Below are 14,960 nucleotides of genomic sequence, written 5' to 3' on the forward strand. Positions count from 1 at the left end.
AGGGCGAGGAGATAATTTGACCGCACAATAAGACCATCAGAACTCTCGGCTTCCTCAATTCTGGCATCCTGCTTTTAGTTGTATTCGCCATCATCCAATTTCTCGGGTCGCATCGGGGCCGCATCTACGTAGGATCGATGGATAGGCAAGAAAGGATTCGAAGTGATGGTATGTAATAGGCTCAGGTTAGTACGGGAGAGGGGCATCTTACAGATATATTTGTGACTGACAGAGTGGCTGCAGCCTGTATGTGATGAGGTATGTAGGAATGATCGTGAATACTCGAGTCGCGTCTGATACGAAGTCGAGTGCATTGTATCACCCCTTATTTTATCCTAGGACTCATAAGATCAACATTTTCCGTACTAAAAAAGGGTTTCAATACAAAAAGCACAACATCTCAGTCAGTTTATCGAGACAGCTTATATGGATTGCTGCCTAGACGATTAACCTCGCATAGGTGAATAGGGGGTCCCGTTTTACGAATCTATCCTGATTAGGAAATTTCCCAAAAGAGAACCTGCCTCCGGGGGTCTTAGGTAAGCAAGACTCTGGTCTCGAGTTGATAATGAGCTGAAACTCCAGAGAAGGCTGTGGCAAATGGTAATCATTACTTGTATGTATCAACGCGATAGAATCACGTTACTGTAGTACATGGATAAAAAAAAAATTCTTCAAGGAGGTGGCTAATGCAACAGTGTATCGATTCATGAGACTGTGCAAGGAATGAAGAGCTGGAATTTTCTGATTTGCATTATCTTTGAGCGTGAATTTTGGTTCCCAATCGCACTGTTCGAGCCGTTTAAACTATTGGTGGCTCTTGGTGTTTTTGAATTTTCAGGTCATCTGGTTCTCTTGCGTGCTCGGGGTAATATAATAGTTCAGAAGACGAATCAAGATGAATCCTAGGCCATATTCTACCGGCTCCTTGACGACATCTTCGGAATAGTATCTCCAGTCCAAATTAGTAATTGTCAGTTTGGTCTCGAGAAGGGCTACGTTGTATCCAATACATCCGCGGGGTCCCGCTCCGAGGGGAGTGGAGGTTAGTCGATGACTCTTCTTGTTTGCCGCCTTGTCTGACCAACAGTCGGGATTCAGCGCGTGTGTGTTTCCCCAATAATCTTTGATCTGATGATTTGCTTGGAAAATTGGGATAACAATAGAGTTTGCTTGTATTAACCGCCCCCCTGATACGATCACGTCCCTTTTCGACTTCTGCGTTGCTTGGAACGCAGGATTGTATTTCTTATAGGTCCACTTTACGAAAGAGTCCAGGAAGGGCAGCGTTGTCATTTCGTCGTATGTGCTTCGTTGTGTTTTGGACACCCTATTGATGGTATGGATTATATCTGGGCTGGTTGTTCTTGGTATGCTATTCCCCTGAGCTCTTCAACTTCGTACGAGATACGTCGGAGATAGCTACGAAGATTAACGCTGCGGGATTCCCGTCGGGTCTTGGTGTAGCACATGGCGGTCTGCTCCCTCTATACTAGCCCGATCTATCATTTTTATAAGAGTTTTCACGTCGAAGAGCTCTGTAGGTACACCATGACCCCCTGAATGATGATGTACGCGAGCTAAGGATTGGTCGCACAGACCACATACCAATCTTGACTGCGCACTCATTGCGGGGGGATCTCCTTTTCCGTTGACGTAGACCGTTGGGATTGTGATGCGGTCTTGAGTTAAAGAGTGATGTAAAACTCGAGGGACAGCTTCTTGGTTTCGCTGTTTGAAAAAGTTGATCGATTCTGTAAATGAGCCCATCTTTTTGGCTCCCGTGAACATTGGAGCTAAGTTTTCGGCGAAGATTTGCTCGGATTTAGTAAGTTCGTTGAATTCTGCCTCGGGAAACGCCTGAATTGCCCGAAAGTCTCGGCCAAGAAGATGTTCCACGATGGATCCGTAGCATGTCTTACTAGGCGAGAAAGCCGATACCGAAGAGAATAAAACCGCGAACTCAAAGGGTAGCTTTGTCCCAGACTCATGGGCTTGGCAATCGAGTAAATATGAAACAGCCATGGAGGCACCTTGGCTGAAGCTAAACACTCCGTGAAAGGGGCCATGTTCTCTCACAAATTGATCGAGGTTATCGAGGGCTTCTCGAATCTCAGCCGTCATGTAGCCCGTGGTATATGAATAAAATGGCCCTAGGTAATAGGACGCTATTCCTAATGGCGTATTGGCAAAGGAGAACTCATAGAACCCGACATATCGATCATCGAACTCACCCGGGCCCCTTTCTCTTTCGACCGCTCCATCCAAGTAGACAAATTCGTATCTAGGGCTTAGCTCTCTTGTCAGTGGAACTAGTTGGTCCTTAACAATCTCTGCGGAGGAGCCGATACCGTGTAATGCCAATACTATCTTCATTGCGACTGGCAGACTCAAGGCGTATTGACAGCATCTGCCGAAGATTATCAATGAAGTCCTGGAAGTATAGTAAGTAATCCGAAGATACGGTCAAAGGAAACGATATAAAATTGCTTCTAGACAGTGAAGTTCATTGCTTTTTGGCATCGGTATCTGCATGCTTCCAAATTTTGCTTCTGGGCCACTATATTATCTTTCGGGTCTTTTCAGATACCATCTGGATAGATCGTCTTAGAACGGGATTTGCCAGCTACATAGCCATCTCCGAGCCCACCATCTTCGGCGGTTTAATTGCTTTTGTCTCACCAGTTGCATCTCTTAAAGTGCAGACTACACTTGATTATGATACGGGATATGTGGTAGATACTACATACTTTATTCAACAAATCGGCCTTTTGTTACGCTTTAATTAGGACAAGTGTAACTTATTGGCACTTCAGGAGATACACGCCATATCCACTATGCATGATAAGAAGCGATATTACTCTGATAGGTCGTTACCAAAAGTTGTGTCACAGTTCCCTAGGACGTAGTTATGGGGTAGGTAGTTAGGAACCAAGACCCCTATGCTTTCATAGTCCTTGTCCATTTCTGCTAAATTATCATCATTTAGTTGTTGCTTCTTACTTACCTTACTCTACTATCGAAGCATAAGACCGCAGCGCAGCTGTTCAAGCCAAGACCTGAAAAGATGACTGCAGCTGCAGTGAGAACGGGCATATCCCGCTGCACGTCATATCACGAATACCGTGCTTGATCTTGTTGGATAAGATTCGGTTGAGCCGTAAGGAAATCACTTTAAAATGTGGGTTTCATGCGACGATGCATCTGTGAATGAGCAGCTGACCCCTCCAAGAGGCTGCTATTAGAAGTGATATGAGGCTCTTGAAAACGGTGAGTTGATGTACTGGCAAAATTCGAGATCCTCTGGACTTATACGGACCTTAACCGCTACTAGCTGGAATGGAAAGGATAGCGGGGTCAGCAACGGGGTATTATGTTAGGGAGTATGACAAACGACTATCAGGTCCAGTCAACCTATGAGGGCGGCGGGGTTATGACTGCTAACAGAGTTTCTTAGGTTTTCGATCTTCGGGGAGTAAATGTCATACTTCATCCGAACTTAACGGCTAGTTACCATGCATATGCTTAGCCCGGATGGCATATCCCGCGCATATGATGATTGAGCAAGTTGATATAGTCGTGGAGAAGGCGTTGGTAGTAAACTGTCTTGGCGCTATTCGAGACGGAGATACTATTAGAGCTATGTATTGGTAGTATCAAGCCCAATGACGGCCATGTTCGAGGATATGCTAGTTTAGCAAGTGTCTTTATGTCGATAATGAGTCTTGAATACGGCGTAATAATTCCGACCACCGTACCGAGGGTAAATTTTGAGAATGTTAACCCGAAAGCCAAACTCGAAGAATTGACCAGCAGCATCGGGTTTACCGAAGAAACATTCTGTGCTTAGCTCCCGCGAAGAAGCCGGTATTAGAGGGCTCGCCAAGACTTTAAGGAGTTACTAGGGGGGTCTCTCAGTTCGAGGATTGCCAGCCCTATTGTCACATGACCTAAGGTCATTGGACCCACTTAGTGTACACATAAGTATACACATCTTACAGATATTAGATATTCCTCCTAGATACTTCATAATACAACAATAATAAGGATAATATGACACACCATTACAATTGGTAGCTCCACCGTTTCTTTCGCAGTGGTGGATGCGAAAAGGAGCTCGAAAGACTGTACGTGAAGGCTGCGCAACATCGGTGTTAAAGTGCGACGTTAGGTACTTAAGGTACAAACGCAATATCACGTGTACGACCCCTCTATACGAGGTACCTCGATTAGCCTGTAAGCTTCCAGTTAAGGTCATATGCACCCACCAAGGTGATTTTGTAAGACGGGCAAACATTGGGCAGTGTTTACACGAGGCGCAGCAGACTTTCTGTCCTAAAATATGTCGGTCAATATGCACATAATATTAGCATAAGAGTTATTGTACCGTTGAGTCATGTTGGAATTTTTCATGGCTGTTCTAGAAAGAAGTTTACTACCATCCACACAGGCAGACAGGGAATCCAGGCGTGGCTTTGTTTTTCCGAATTAGGTCATATTGACAAGTCGCAGGGCGCGAAAATATCATACGTATGGCATAGATAGGTACCTTAGCCAGCATGGAACCTCAGAAGTCCCGAAAACCGGACACCCTACACCACCAAACGAAGCTAAGTTGGATCGGTTCAATATAAGATGCCCCTAGGTTAGGACAGTCTGCGTCCTTTTCAACTCGTATTTTGGTCAAATCTACAGGCTCACTATAACTGCGTTTTCCTTTTCCTTTTTTGCAGTTCATATCATTCGCCACGACTTGCATTCTCATGATGTCCACGAAAATGGCTTCAGTCGTTACCACCACCGAGGTTCAGGTGAAGCAGACATGCGAGGTGACCATCGGCGACGCACTGGCGTCTGATGCAGCAGCAATAGCTCTGATCGGTGCCAACACTTTCACCGCAGCCTTCGGGTTTTCCGTCCCAGAAAACGACTTGGCAAACTTTTTAGCAGAGACGTACTCGTCAGAAGCTATCGAGGCGGATATCATAAGCTCACATGAGAACAATATCAGCACGTTTGTCGCCCGTGATGAAACGGGCTCTATTTTAGGATTTGTGCAGCTTGTTCGCGGCCTTACGGATTCATCCTTAAAGGGAGATCCCTCCTCACACGCCGAGCTGCGGAGGCTTTACGTAGATACCACGGCTCATGGCAAGGGTATCGGGAGCAAACTTATCGCTGTCGTCGAGAACAAGGCCAGGTCTGAAGGCTTCGAGCAGCTATGGCTTACCGTCTGGGAGAACAACAAGAGCGCACAACGACTCTACCAGAGGCTGGGGTACTCGAAGGTAGGCGCTGTGGAATTCGCTACCGGATCTTGTATTCAGACGGATTGGGTATTGGTAAAAAGCCTGTGATTAATTTGAGTCAGGCATGCCTCCTCACTTTAGACATCAGGCATAGAGACATGGATAGAAAGGAAGCGGAATTGCATAGATAAACGGGGCGTTGGTGCATACAAAAGATGCTAGGCATTCGGTGGTAGTTTTCACTTATACATATCACTAAAGGGGGCGTTATGGCAGCAGCATCTCCATAGCTGTACAACACACAAATGGGCTGCAACAAATTTCTACATACCAGATAGGTCTGAATCAGACCGTCTGATAGATCATAATTACAATAATTACAATAACTACAATTCAGATGAATGATTTACTCAAGGTGAAACGTCGATTGTCACGTGAAAGTTCTCAGGAGGCTCAGGGGTCAGGCTATCTTCCCCGCTCATTACTCACAAGCAGCCAAGGTTACAAAGACATTAAACACAGTCGCAATGATTATTACAAAATGACAAACATTTGTCACGTTTCTGATAGAAGCCGGGTGCAGGATGAACTTAAAACGATCACCTTCCCACGGCAATACGAACCAATAGACACATATTCATAAGAGTAATTCGTCATTAAAATCGGAACCGAAACTTTAGCAACACCTCGTACCCGCTCTAAGATTGCCTTTGTCAAATAAGATCAGAGAAGAAGGACATTCGGGATGGCGGCAGCAAAGTCGACAAGTAACCACCTCGCTAGCTTCTCTGATGAAATAATACCTTGGGTTGAGGAAACTGGAGCCCAGTTCCACTATGATCCTCTACGAGATGACGCCATAAGGCTTCTGGAACTTGAACCGTCTCTTCCTCAGGATCCAATAAGATGCAAGCTCTTGCATGTGAACAGCAACGAAAATCACCAATATGACATTCTCTCGTGCGACTGGCAAAGCTCAACGGGGCCACGAGTACCTATATCTCTAAACGGCCAGACTTTTGATGCCCCATCCGAGGCTTATGTAGCACTACGCAGAGTCCGATCGAAAGATCAACCGAGATTACTTTGGCTGGATGCTATCTGCATCAACCAGAATCTGAGTAAAACGTATCAGAATACTGATGAGGCAGCGAGAAATGCTCAGCCCTCTTATCTAAAGGACATATACCAGGGCGCGACAGGCCTCCTTGCGTGGATTGGAAATGCTAAGAATAACTCACACCTTGTGTTTGAACATCTCGATAGGTGTCGCGAACATAGGCATATCAATTGGTGTCGATATCGGGGAGAAACGCAGGATGCCTTTCATAGCCTATCTCACAGGTCGTGGTTTTATAGAACACAGTCCGCTCAGGAGCTCGCTTTAACCAATAAGGCTATTATCCTATGTGGCCGTCATCAGGCCGAATGGCCGGACTTGATGAAATGTACCGACTTCTTAGGGACTGGGGACTACTATCATCCGTTAGAAGGACCAGATGGCCGGACGCATTTGCGTCACCTTTGGGAACTCTCTCGCGGTAATCTTGTGCCATTGAGGGATGTATTCCTCTGGAACCGGCATGGTCGGATTCACGACCCTAGGGATAAGATATTTAGCGCCCTGATACTGGATACAGGTATACGATTTGATATTCCTATTGACTACAAGCAAGACCTTGTCCATCTTTTCCGGAACTTCACGCAGAAGGTCATCGAAGCAAGCCAGACTCTCGAGATCCTTCACTGGCTAGGATCGCAGAAGAAATGCATCGATGGCCTTCCGTCATGGGTTCCTGACTACAGCATAGTCAATCCCATAGGTACTTTACCAAGGATATTCAGCGCCTCGGCGATATATTCCATTCATTATCCAACCCTGGTGTTCCCGGGGTTTGAATTTCGACTCGATGGCGCTCTAGCGATCTACGGACGTTTCATCGAGAAAGTCGAGAAAATAGGAAGCGAGCTGGGAGCAAGCGTTGCTGTTGGCGGCGAAGTGTTTAATTCCATCTTGTCCGAATGGGAGGCTCTCGCTTTGAGCCTGAGTTATAAGAGATTTCCACAGGCTATCATTGATGCCTTTGCTGATACGCTCATTGGGGACGATCGTACAGATTTGCTAATTGAAAAAGACGAGACCCCGTATATTCGAGGATCAAGACCGCCGGTATCGCCGTCGGCAGATGAGTTCCACGCGTGGTATGGGCAGTACGGTGCGGGTGTGCTGGGAGAAGCCAACTCGACACGCACGGAGGTCAGATCTAGCAACTGGCTTTTGACAAAGTATGCTCGCCAGATGGAAATGACTTCCTACGGGCGCAAATTCTTCATCACCGACGAAGGCTCGATGGGTCTTGCACCACCACATGCGAGAGAGGGTGACGACTTGGTCTTTATTCCTGGTGGCAAGTACCCGTTTGTATTGAGAGCTAGGGGTGATGACACTTACGAACTGATCGGGGACTGTTTCCTATACGACCTAGACGTATTTTCACTGCTCCAAAATGAGAGCGTAGATACTCGGAAGTTCGTCCTCACTTGAAGCGTTACATAAAGCTATAGCGGTTGTAATGGAGCGTTGACTATTCCCTAACTACGACTGTCATCATAGCAATGAAGTCTTTTAGGCTGGCATTAGATTTACTGCGCGAGCATGTGAAATCATAGCGTATTCATTTTAATAAACCTGTGACCCAATCTATTCATTCACTGACTACACCTTGCGCCGTAAGGTGATTATGCCGTAATTTAGCACGTTAAACTTGAAGAGCCGCAAGAAAGTGCTAAGGTTTCACAGATATACATGCTGTTAGATTTTATGTTCATAGAATTGTTACCCGTTACGATCCTATCAAAGTAGATACAGAAAAGAACGTAGCCCTATAATAACGTCGACCCGAGATTCGAATAGGTTAAGCCACTCTCTTTAGGAACACTCCATCACCTATAGAAGTCTTGCTTTTGTGAAATTGCTAGAACCTCTATACCATCCCCTTCTCTCCCCAAACGAATTCACGACTCCGACCCAAAGTCGGGAAAGCGGGAGGCTGACGTGTCGAAGCCGCATGAATACCGGACGATCCAATCGCTGTCTCGGCCGGACCGGTGCATGATGATACCGCTTGGACTCGTAACAGTAAGGTTAAAGAGGCCGCCCCACCGACCATTCGCGAAGACGAAACGCAAGTGGTGGAAACGGTTGCCCTCGAGGTCCTTCCTGACACTGGCAGAGCCGCAGTGGTTGTTACCATTGCCCACAAACGTCCATGCAGCCTTCGCGTCAGCATTCGCGCCAGTCCACCCGGAGACTGCTGTCTCGCCGATCCAGGCGAAGGCGACGTCGTCGACAGATGTGATATCAAATTGCCAGGTGCCGCCCTCGCAGGCATGCAGGTATGCGTGGTGGTTCAGGGCGAAGTACGTGCTGTTGAGCTCGACAGGGGAGCCGTAAAAGGTACTGGTATCGGGGTTGGCGTCCGTGTAGCCGAGACGGCCTCCGATCCAGGGCGTTACGCCGGAATAGACTGGGTTGCGGGTCTTGTAGAGGTCCGCGCGGAACCCGGGGTAGTTCTCACCATCGTTGTGCAGGGGGTTGCTGTAGTATGCCCAGTCCCAGCCTTGGTTGTCGCAGTGCTTTGGCTTGGGGCAGCTGGGACATAGTTATACGGGAAGGATAGCTGTGCTCAGGGGTAGGGAGGCTAGTAGGAGGGCGCTGAGGTTTTGCAGAGTGAGCTTCATGGTTTCGACGTCTACCTAAGTATAGTAGGCGAATATGTGTTTCTAGAGTCAGTCTAAGATGTGATGACATAGACGGATAATCCACTTCAACGTCCAGGATGATTCTACGTTTAAACAATGGGAGCCATGAGTCCCGTTATTTCCCATATCCTCTCTTCGAGTAGGTATACGTTCGGTTGGTCCGACCTTGCGCAGCACCGCTATAAAAAAATTCAAAGGGGCGACAACACGGTTCTTACTCTTGAACACTACCATTAGTTGTTACATCGGGAGTTAAAATTTGATCTACATCAATATTTTGATAATTTGGAAATCAGCAAGGTCGAAATAGGAACATTCAGCTAAGTCCTACTTGATCCGCTTTGATGAAGACCGTGATGTCATGCTGGTCAATAAGTGGCATAGTAGCTGCCATCGAGCCTGCCATGCAGGACTTCATTATAATATATACCTAGGTATCTAGCCAGATTGCAGATCTGTATCCAAAAGGGAGCTCTTTCAATCAGCTGAAAATACTAGCTGCGAGTTGACTGCCGTTTCTAGCAGCCCTGCAGGACCACATCAATGATAAAAGCTGAAAGCTAGGGTTGTCATAATATTGGCAAGAGACTGTTCCCATTGGGATCATGACGATACCCATATCGGGTAGCTATTCGTGAACTGGGTTGCTGTGTTCTGGCTATGTCTTTAAGATATCTTCAGTGATCGACATACTTGGGAAGTAAGAGAGCTATATGCCATTTATGCGGTAGATGATGAAGCGTTTTCGACGCCTTTCCTTTACAAAAATTCTCACTCCGCCTGTTCTTTTGCCTTTTTCCTTTTTCTCTATACTATAGATTCTCTTTTACTTGTGCCTTGTTCTGGATACTAGTGATGGATTTTTAATATAGCATTAACTTCAGCGATACCCCTTTCTATGAGTTTATCTGTATAATTTCCATTGTGAGCTGGGCTAGGAAATCCTCAAGTCCTGATTTAAACACGATTGCCTTGTTGTAAGTTAAGTCAAAACATCCGGCCCTAGGAGTTACCCAGCAGCTGATTTATGAACAGTTGATTGCTGACTCGGTACTTAAGACTAATCTATCAAGACGATGGACAGTAGCAAGCCTATAGCCTACTGATGTGATATATTGGTCGGAAATAAACAGGGTTGGTCGGGCTGGAGGTCAAGTGATTCATAAGATATCGTCCAAGTAATTCATTTGCAATGCAGCGGACAATCGACTGCAATATGCGGGGTAGATCTCAGAGGGAACTTGCATATGTAAAACGATATACCTACCCAAGATACGCACGGATACACAAATAAGTATGTAATTAATTGCGCATCTCATACTATCGAGGAGCGCCCAGGGTAGTACCAATATATAATTCCGTATGCGCCGCCAACAAGTCTGTCTCACATGCTGACCTTCTCATCTCACGTTTCTCGCCCTTAGCAAAATACCTCGAAAAAGAAATCTTCAAGAGAAAAAACAAACATGGATGGTTCGTCAGCCTCAAGATCGTATACCCACAACAGCGATCCCAGCCGGCAAGTTCCGGGGCACGGTGTCCGTTTAAGCAGCAACCAATCACACCCCCGGCCCCAAGACGTAGCAGTGACAAGCCGCAAGCCGGCAAGAACGTTTGCAGACTTGCCCGCGGAGCTGCGGGAGATCATATGGGAGTACGCCCTCCCGGAGACGCGCGTCTTCAACGCGCTGGTGTACGCCTCGAGGGGGCTCAAGATGCAGTTGATCGAGAGGAGTCACTTGCGCATGCCGCTCGCGCATGTGTGTTTCGAGTCGCGGGAGCTTGTCAAGAAGGCCGGGTACGTGCTTGCTTTCTGCGACGAGGACGAGCCCGACGATTCGGGGGTCTGGTTTCACCCGCGGCGAGATGTTATCGAGAGGACGATATGGGGTCCATGCGAGTTCTGGGGCTGGAAGTGACGTAATACGACGACGGTGAAGCTAGGTTAGTTGCGTCGTGCGCGGTGTGTTTGGAGACAGGCTTTAGAGCTAGCATGGTGTATACCAGTTATCGTAAATCTCTAGTGTGAGGTCTTTTTTGCATACAATTGCTTAGCCTAGCCTATAGTCTATTGGGATGTGTGCCTGAAAAGGGGCCTTTTGGTTTTGGCATAGATTAGCAATCATGATATATCTATCCTGCCAGTAACTATATTAAATACAATGGCTATATGATCAACTGCCTATTTTCTACGCAATCTCAAACCCCCTAGCCATGCAAGTATATCTGAGCCTTCTGGATATTCTTCCCGGTAACCTGTACATAAGCAGCGCCCTCACCTTCGACCTGAAGCTCGAGCTTCTCGTGAGGCCATAGCGTGACATAGTTATCAGACCAAAACACCGGCAGGACGTCCTCTCCCTCTTCGTTTACAAGGTTGAGCCTGATGAAAAATGCAGGTACAGAAGAGTGGTTTTCGAGTACCACTCCAAGTCCTCCTGCTTTGGAGTAACTCCGCTTCGACGTCGCCGTAGTTGTGACAGAGAGTTCAGCAGGTCCTAAGCTGCTCAAAGCTTTGTAATTGGCATACTTGGTGACTGGCGTGTAAAACCAGTCAGAGTTTTCCCAATCCAAAGTGTCGGTGGTGCTTGCTAGCCAGTACACATTCCTACTCAATGTAGCATTCTTATCATCCGAAAGGACGAGCCGCAAGAATGCAATGTCCTTCACCGATTTAAGCGCCTCTGTGAGGTCTATAATAGCTGTGCTGTTATTGGGTACGGTATCGAAATATTCTTGGCTATTATGAATTGTTTTGCCGTTCTTGTCGATGATATCAACAGCTACTGTCCTTGACCCCTTTCGATCTAACGAGCGGTTGATCAAGTACACGAGCTTTCCATTATAGTCGTAGGCTACGTGCTCTATCCTAGACCCAGCCTTTGCTCCGAAATAGGATCCAGCCGGGTGCAGGTAGTAGTCGAATAAGTTCCAATGCAAGCTTGGCCATGCATTGTTCAGCATCCAGTAGATAAGTCCCGTCGCTGGTCTATCGGCACTCCACAGGGACGCAAAGCCCTCGAACTGGGACTTTGTAGCCTCGTAATCCTGCATCTGAGCTTTGAGCAAATAATCCTCTAACGAAGTAGGTGCTCCGTAGCGGTTCCAGAGAGCAGTGTTATAGATCTTTCGGTCGTAGAATGACGATACGCTCGTGGACATGTGGTACAATCCCTTGCTTGGGCTCTTCCACAAGTCATCTAGATCTGCCTTTGATAAAAACTTCTTTAGGCTGCTGATCTCCGGTGTCCCAACGCCGCTGCCTAGCTCAGATCCAAATCCAAAAGCAGCTCCGAGGCGGTCTTCTGATGGTTCGACGTCATACCAGTAATTCGGCGGTACCCCTGTAATAAAAGTGGTGAGCGATCAGACGTATAAGTAAGTCTCAAGTGGTTCAAGCATATCTTAGGCATGATAACACTGGGGATAGGTTAAAGGGGTAGGATCAGAATTATCACTTACAGTCGTAAGGTCCCGCCATTTTCAATCCCGACGGCCCCAGAATCTTGGGATAGCCCTTCTCCGAAGCTGAAGCAATGATGGGCGCCTGCCAGTCCGCCGCTTCGAGTGAATAATAATACGCTCCCGCTGCTTTGTCGTCAGGCCAGTAATCGCTTCCGACTAGATACCCCAACACGCTCGGATGACTCTGCTGCATAAGAGCCTCGTGGTACATGCTCTTATTCGCTATAGTGTAGTCGGCGTCTGTCCACTCTGACTTGACGGCTAGGTCTTCGTTGTACGTCCAAGCCTCCCATTTATCGCAGCACTCCCAGCCAGGGAGAACCATTAAACCTAGTCGATCCGTGATCTCGTATAGCTCCGGCTGCTCATTCTTGCCTTCCAATCTTACTGTGTTGTGACCCAAGTCGAGCATCAGCTTGGCTTGTGTAGTGAACTTGGCGCTATCCCATCGTAAGAAGATATCCGCAGAATAACCAGAGCCAACGACTTGGAACGGGTAACCGTTGACGAAAAATATAGTGTCATTGTTCGCATTAAGCTCCGCCGTTACTTGACGGACCCCAAATGTTCGCTCTATCCTGTCAGAAATAGATCCGTCTATAGACGCAGATAGCTGTGCCGCGTATAATGGCTGGCTTCCCCACTGCTTGGGCCACCAGATTGCCGGTTCGTTTAATGCTGTCGACAAGACCACCTCGGCAGATCCCAATGGGGGCAGCGTGATAGTCTGGTTCAATTTATACGTTTCGCTTGCGCCTTCTAGGGAGATGCTGCCTGTTAACTCAACAGTAGCTTCCCGATCCTCTAGATTTGTAGCTGTGGTCTTCAAATTTACGAGTGCGCTAGAATGGCCGATTGGCAAGCTGGCCTGTGTAGTTACTCGCAGGGGAGTCAACGAGACAGGACCCGTCTGTTTGATTTCTACGTTCCGCCATACCCCCTAATGAAGATGTGAGTATCGATTGATAAGTAAGTAGCACTATAAGAATATTGGGATCTACGAACAGTGCCATTATCCGGAGGGTATGGGTTCCAGTCTACAAAGCCAAGCTAGAATTCAAAATCAGCTATTGCCCATTACAACTGCGAGTTTAAGGGGCTCAAATACGCCAAAGTCATAGTTATAGTCAGTCGGATAGACTTGAATTACAAGCGCATTCGTGTTATTTGCTATTTTGGTAATGCCGAAGGTATTTCCGACATAAGCACCCGCCTGCGACTTTCTGGTCACGACCTCCTGGCCGTTCACGTAGATATCGGCGCTCGAGGTAATTCCATGAGTCTGCAGATGGAAATAGCGCTTTCCCGGGCTAGGCTCAAGAGTGAATTCTTTTCGATATATCCAAGGAACTTTGAATTGACTGGAATTGAAGCTCTGAAGTGCATTTGAGAAGAAGAGCCCACTCTCGCGGTACACGCCAGCTTGTATTAGACAGCCCATGAGAGTACAGCGGGAGCTGTCGATCTCGTGCCATGTTTTCGTGTCTACACCAGGTCGGGATAGTGCTGCAAGATCCGACCCGACTCGTTCCGTTGATTGGATGTCCCACGATGGTATGATAGCGACCTCGCCGGGTTCAGAGAGCAATGCGGCGGCGGCGAGTGCGTTGATTCCAAGGTAGAGCCCCAGCAGCGACTGGTGCAAATGCATCATGGCCAACGATGCTCAAAAGTAGATCGTGAGGTCAATAGCATGCTATAGACGCAAGTCTCAAGAGGGTACCTACCTAATATAAACTATTGGGAACGGTTACATCTAGATAATCTGGGACTTTCGGCAGTGTGCATACCATGCCTGCTGTGCCTGCTATATGCAAGTGACCTCCTGCAGATATCCAGAGCCTAATAAGGCGGTTCAGGCTCCGTGGAACCCTTGTTTCGGTACTCCCTCGCAGTCTAGCTGTCATAACAGAAGGGATATCTCGTAGTTGGCGCTCTGACGTCGTATTGTAGTTTTGAATGTAACGTTGGTTTATAGATCCAGCGAAAGAAAACAGCCATCTAAGCTATGATGGCGACTTAGTTCTAGACGTACCAGCTATATTAACCATTGGAGGCCCTTGCAGAAAATTGCACCTATGTCTTAATTGTCAATCTACGAGTGGGCTTTGATTCGGTTAAAGAGAGACCTGCAGTGCCGGAAGGCTTAGCTGCGGCTTTTAGTCACGCCAATCCTCTACTCTGCCGTGCATTTCTGATTTTCGCTTGATTAATATATACGAGAATCGCTGAATGTGACGTTGGTTTACGAACATATTGGCCTAGCATGATGGATACATTTTACGGCGCCATTGGTACCTGATAGAGTCGAGTTTTCACTTGTGCATCCCTATATTTCTCAGAGCTATATTTGCCTATATTTGCCCACTTGTATACTTGTTTATATAGTGCAATATTTACGAGCATGGTAAAGTCCAGGTAGGTGTTACGCTCAAGGAATATCGCTTGATAATTTTACATGTAGCCGTCCAAAGCCAATTGCCA

General features: G+C 47.1%; 7 protein-coding genes across 7 annotated transcripts; 3 read left to right on the top strand and 4 right to left on the bottom strand.

Annotated features, from left to right (window-relative positions):
* Nucleotides 1–595: 595 nt before the first annotated feature.
* F4813DRAFT_397249 (cytochrome P450) lies at nt 596–1,296 on the bottom strand (the record flags this gene model as incomplete). The annotated part of the gene is made up of 1 exon (XM_049247926.1): nt 596–1,296. The coding sequence occupies one exon, from the start codon at nt 1,294–1,296 to the stop codon at nt 838–840; it is 459 nt and encodes a 152-aa protein (XP_049098601.1). The 3' UTR covers nt 596–837.
* F4813DRAFT_119463 (inducible nitrate reductase 2) lies at nt 1,171–2,924 on the bottom strand. The gene has a single exon (XM_049238584.1). It carries the CDS (start codon nt 2,374–2,376, stop codon nt 1,432–1,434), a length of 945 nt encoding a protein of 314 aa, XP_049098602.1. The 5' UTR covers nt 2,377–2,924; the 3' UTR covers nt 1,171–1,431.
* A 1,799-nt stretch (nt 2,925–4,723) lies between these two features.
* On the top strand, nt 4,724–5,650 carry F4813DRAFT_362639 (acetyltransferase). Its single transcript, XM_049243642.1, has one exon. The coding sequence runs from the start codon at nt 4,764–4,766 to the stop codon at nt 5,355–5,357; it is 594 nt and encodes a 197-aa protein (XP_049098603.1). The 5' UTR covers nt 4,724–4,763; the 3' UTR covers nt 5,358–5,650.
* An 83-nt stretch (nt 5,651–5,733) lies between these two features.
* F4813DRAFT_362649 (heterokaryon incompatibility protein-domain-containing protein) lies at nt 5,734–7,885 on the top strand. The gene has a single exon (XM_049243643.1). The coding sequence runs from the start codon at nt 5,995–5,997 to the stop codon at nt 7,792–7,794; it is 1,800 nt and encodes a 599-aa protein (XP_049098604.1). The 5' UTR covers nt 5,734–5,994; the 3' UTR covers nt 7,795–7,885.
* Nucleotides 7,886–8,264: 379 nt separating this feature from the next.
* On the bottom strand, nt 8,265–8,990 carry F4813DRAFT_390347 (GLEYA domain-containing protein; the record flags this gene model as incomplete). The annotated part of the gene is made up of 2 exons (XM_049247001.1): nt 8,265–8,885; nt 8,919–8,990. The coding sequence occupies 2 exons, from the start codon at nt 8,988–8,990 to the stop codon at nt 8,265–8,267; spliced, it is 693 nt and encodes a 230-aa protein (XP_049098605.1).
* Nucleotides 8,991–10,390: 1,400 nt separating this feature from the next.
* Nucleotides 10,391–11,074, top strand: F4813DRAFT_119495 (uncharacterized protein). The gene has a single exon (XM_049238585.1). The coding sequence runs from the start codon at nt 10,478–10,480 to the stop codon at nt 10,928–10,930; it is 453 nt and encodes a 150-aa protein (XP_049098606.1). The 5' UTR covers nt 10,391–10,477; the 3' UTR covers nt 10,931–11,074.
* Nucleotides 11,075–11,219: 145 nt separating this feature from the next.
* On the bottom strand, nt 11,220–14,127 carry F4813DRAFT_381277 (glycoside hydrolase family 2 protein; the record flags this gene model as incomplete). Its single annotated transcript, XM_049245650.1, has 4 exons — nt 11,220–12,355; nt 12,474–13,416; nt 13,482–13,526; nt 13,585–14,127. The coding sequence occupies 4 exons, from the start codon at nt 14,125–14,127 to the stop codon at nt 11,220–11,222; spliced, it is 2,667 nt and encodes an 888-aa protein (XP_049098607.1).
* Nucleotides 14,128–14,960: the final 833 nt, after the last annotated feature.

The sequence above is a fragment of the Daldinia decipiens genome (assembly GCF_022478715.1).
Source record: "Daldinia decipiens strain CBS 113046 unplaced genomic scaffold F4813scaffold_21, whole genome shotgun sequence".
Taxonomy (NCBI): Eukaryota; Fungi; Ascomycota; class Sordariomycetes; order Xylariales; family Hypoxylaceae; genus Daldinia; species Daldinia decipiens.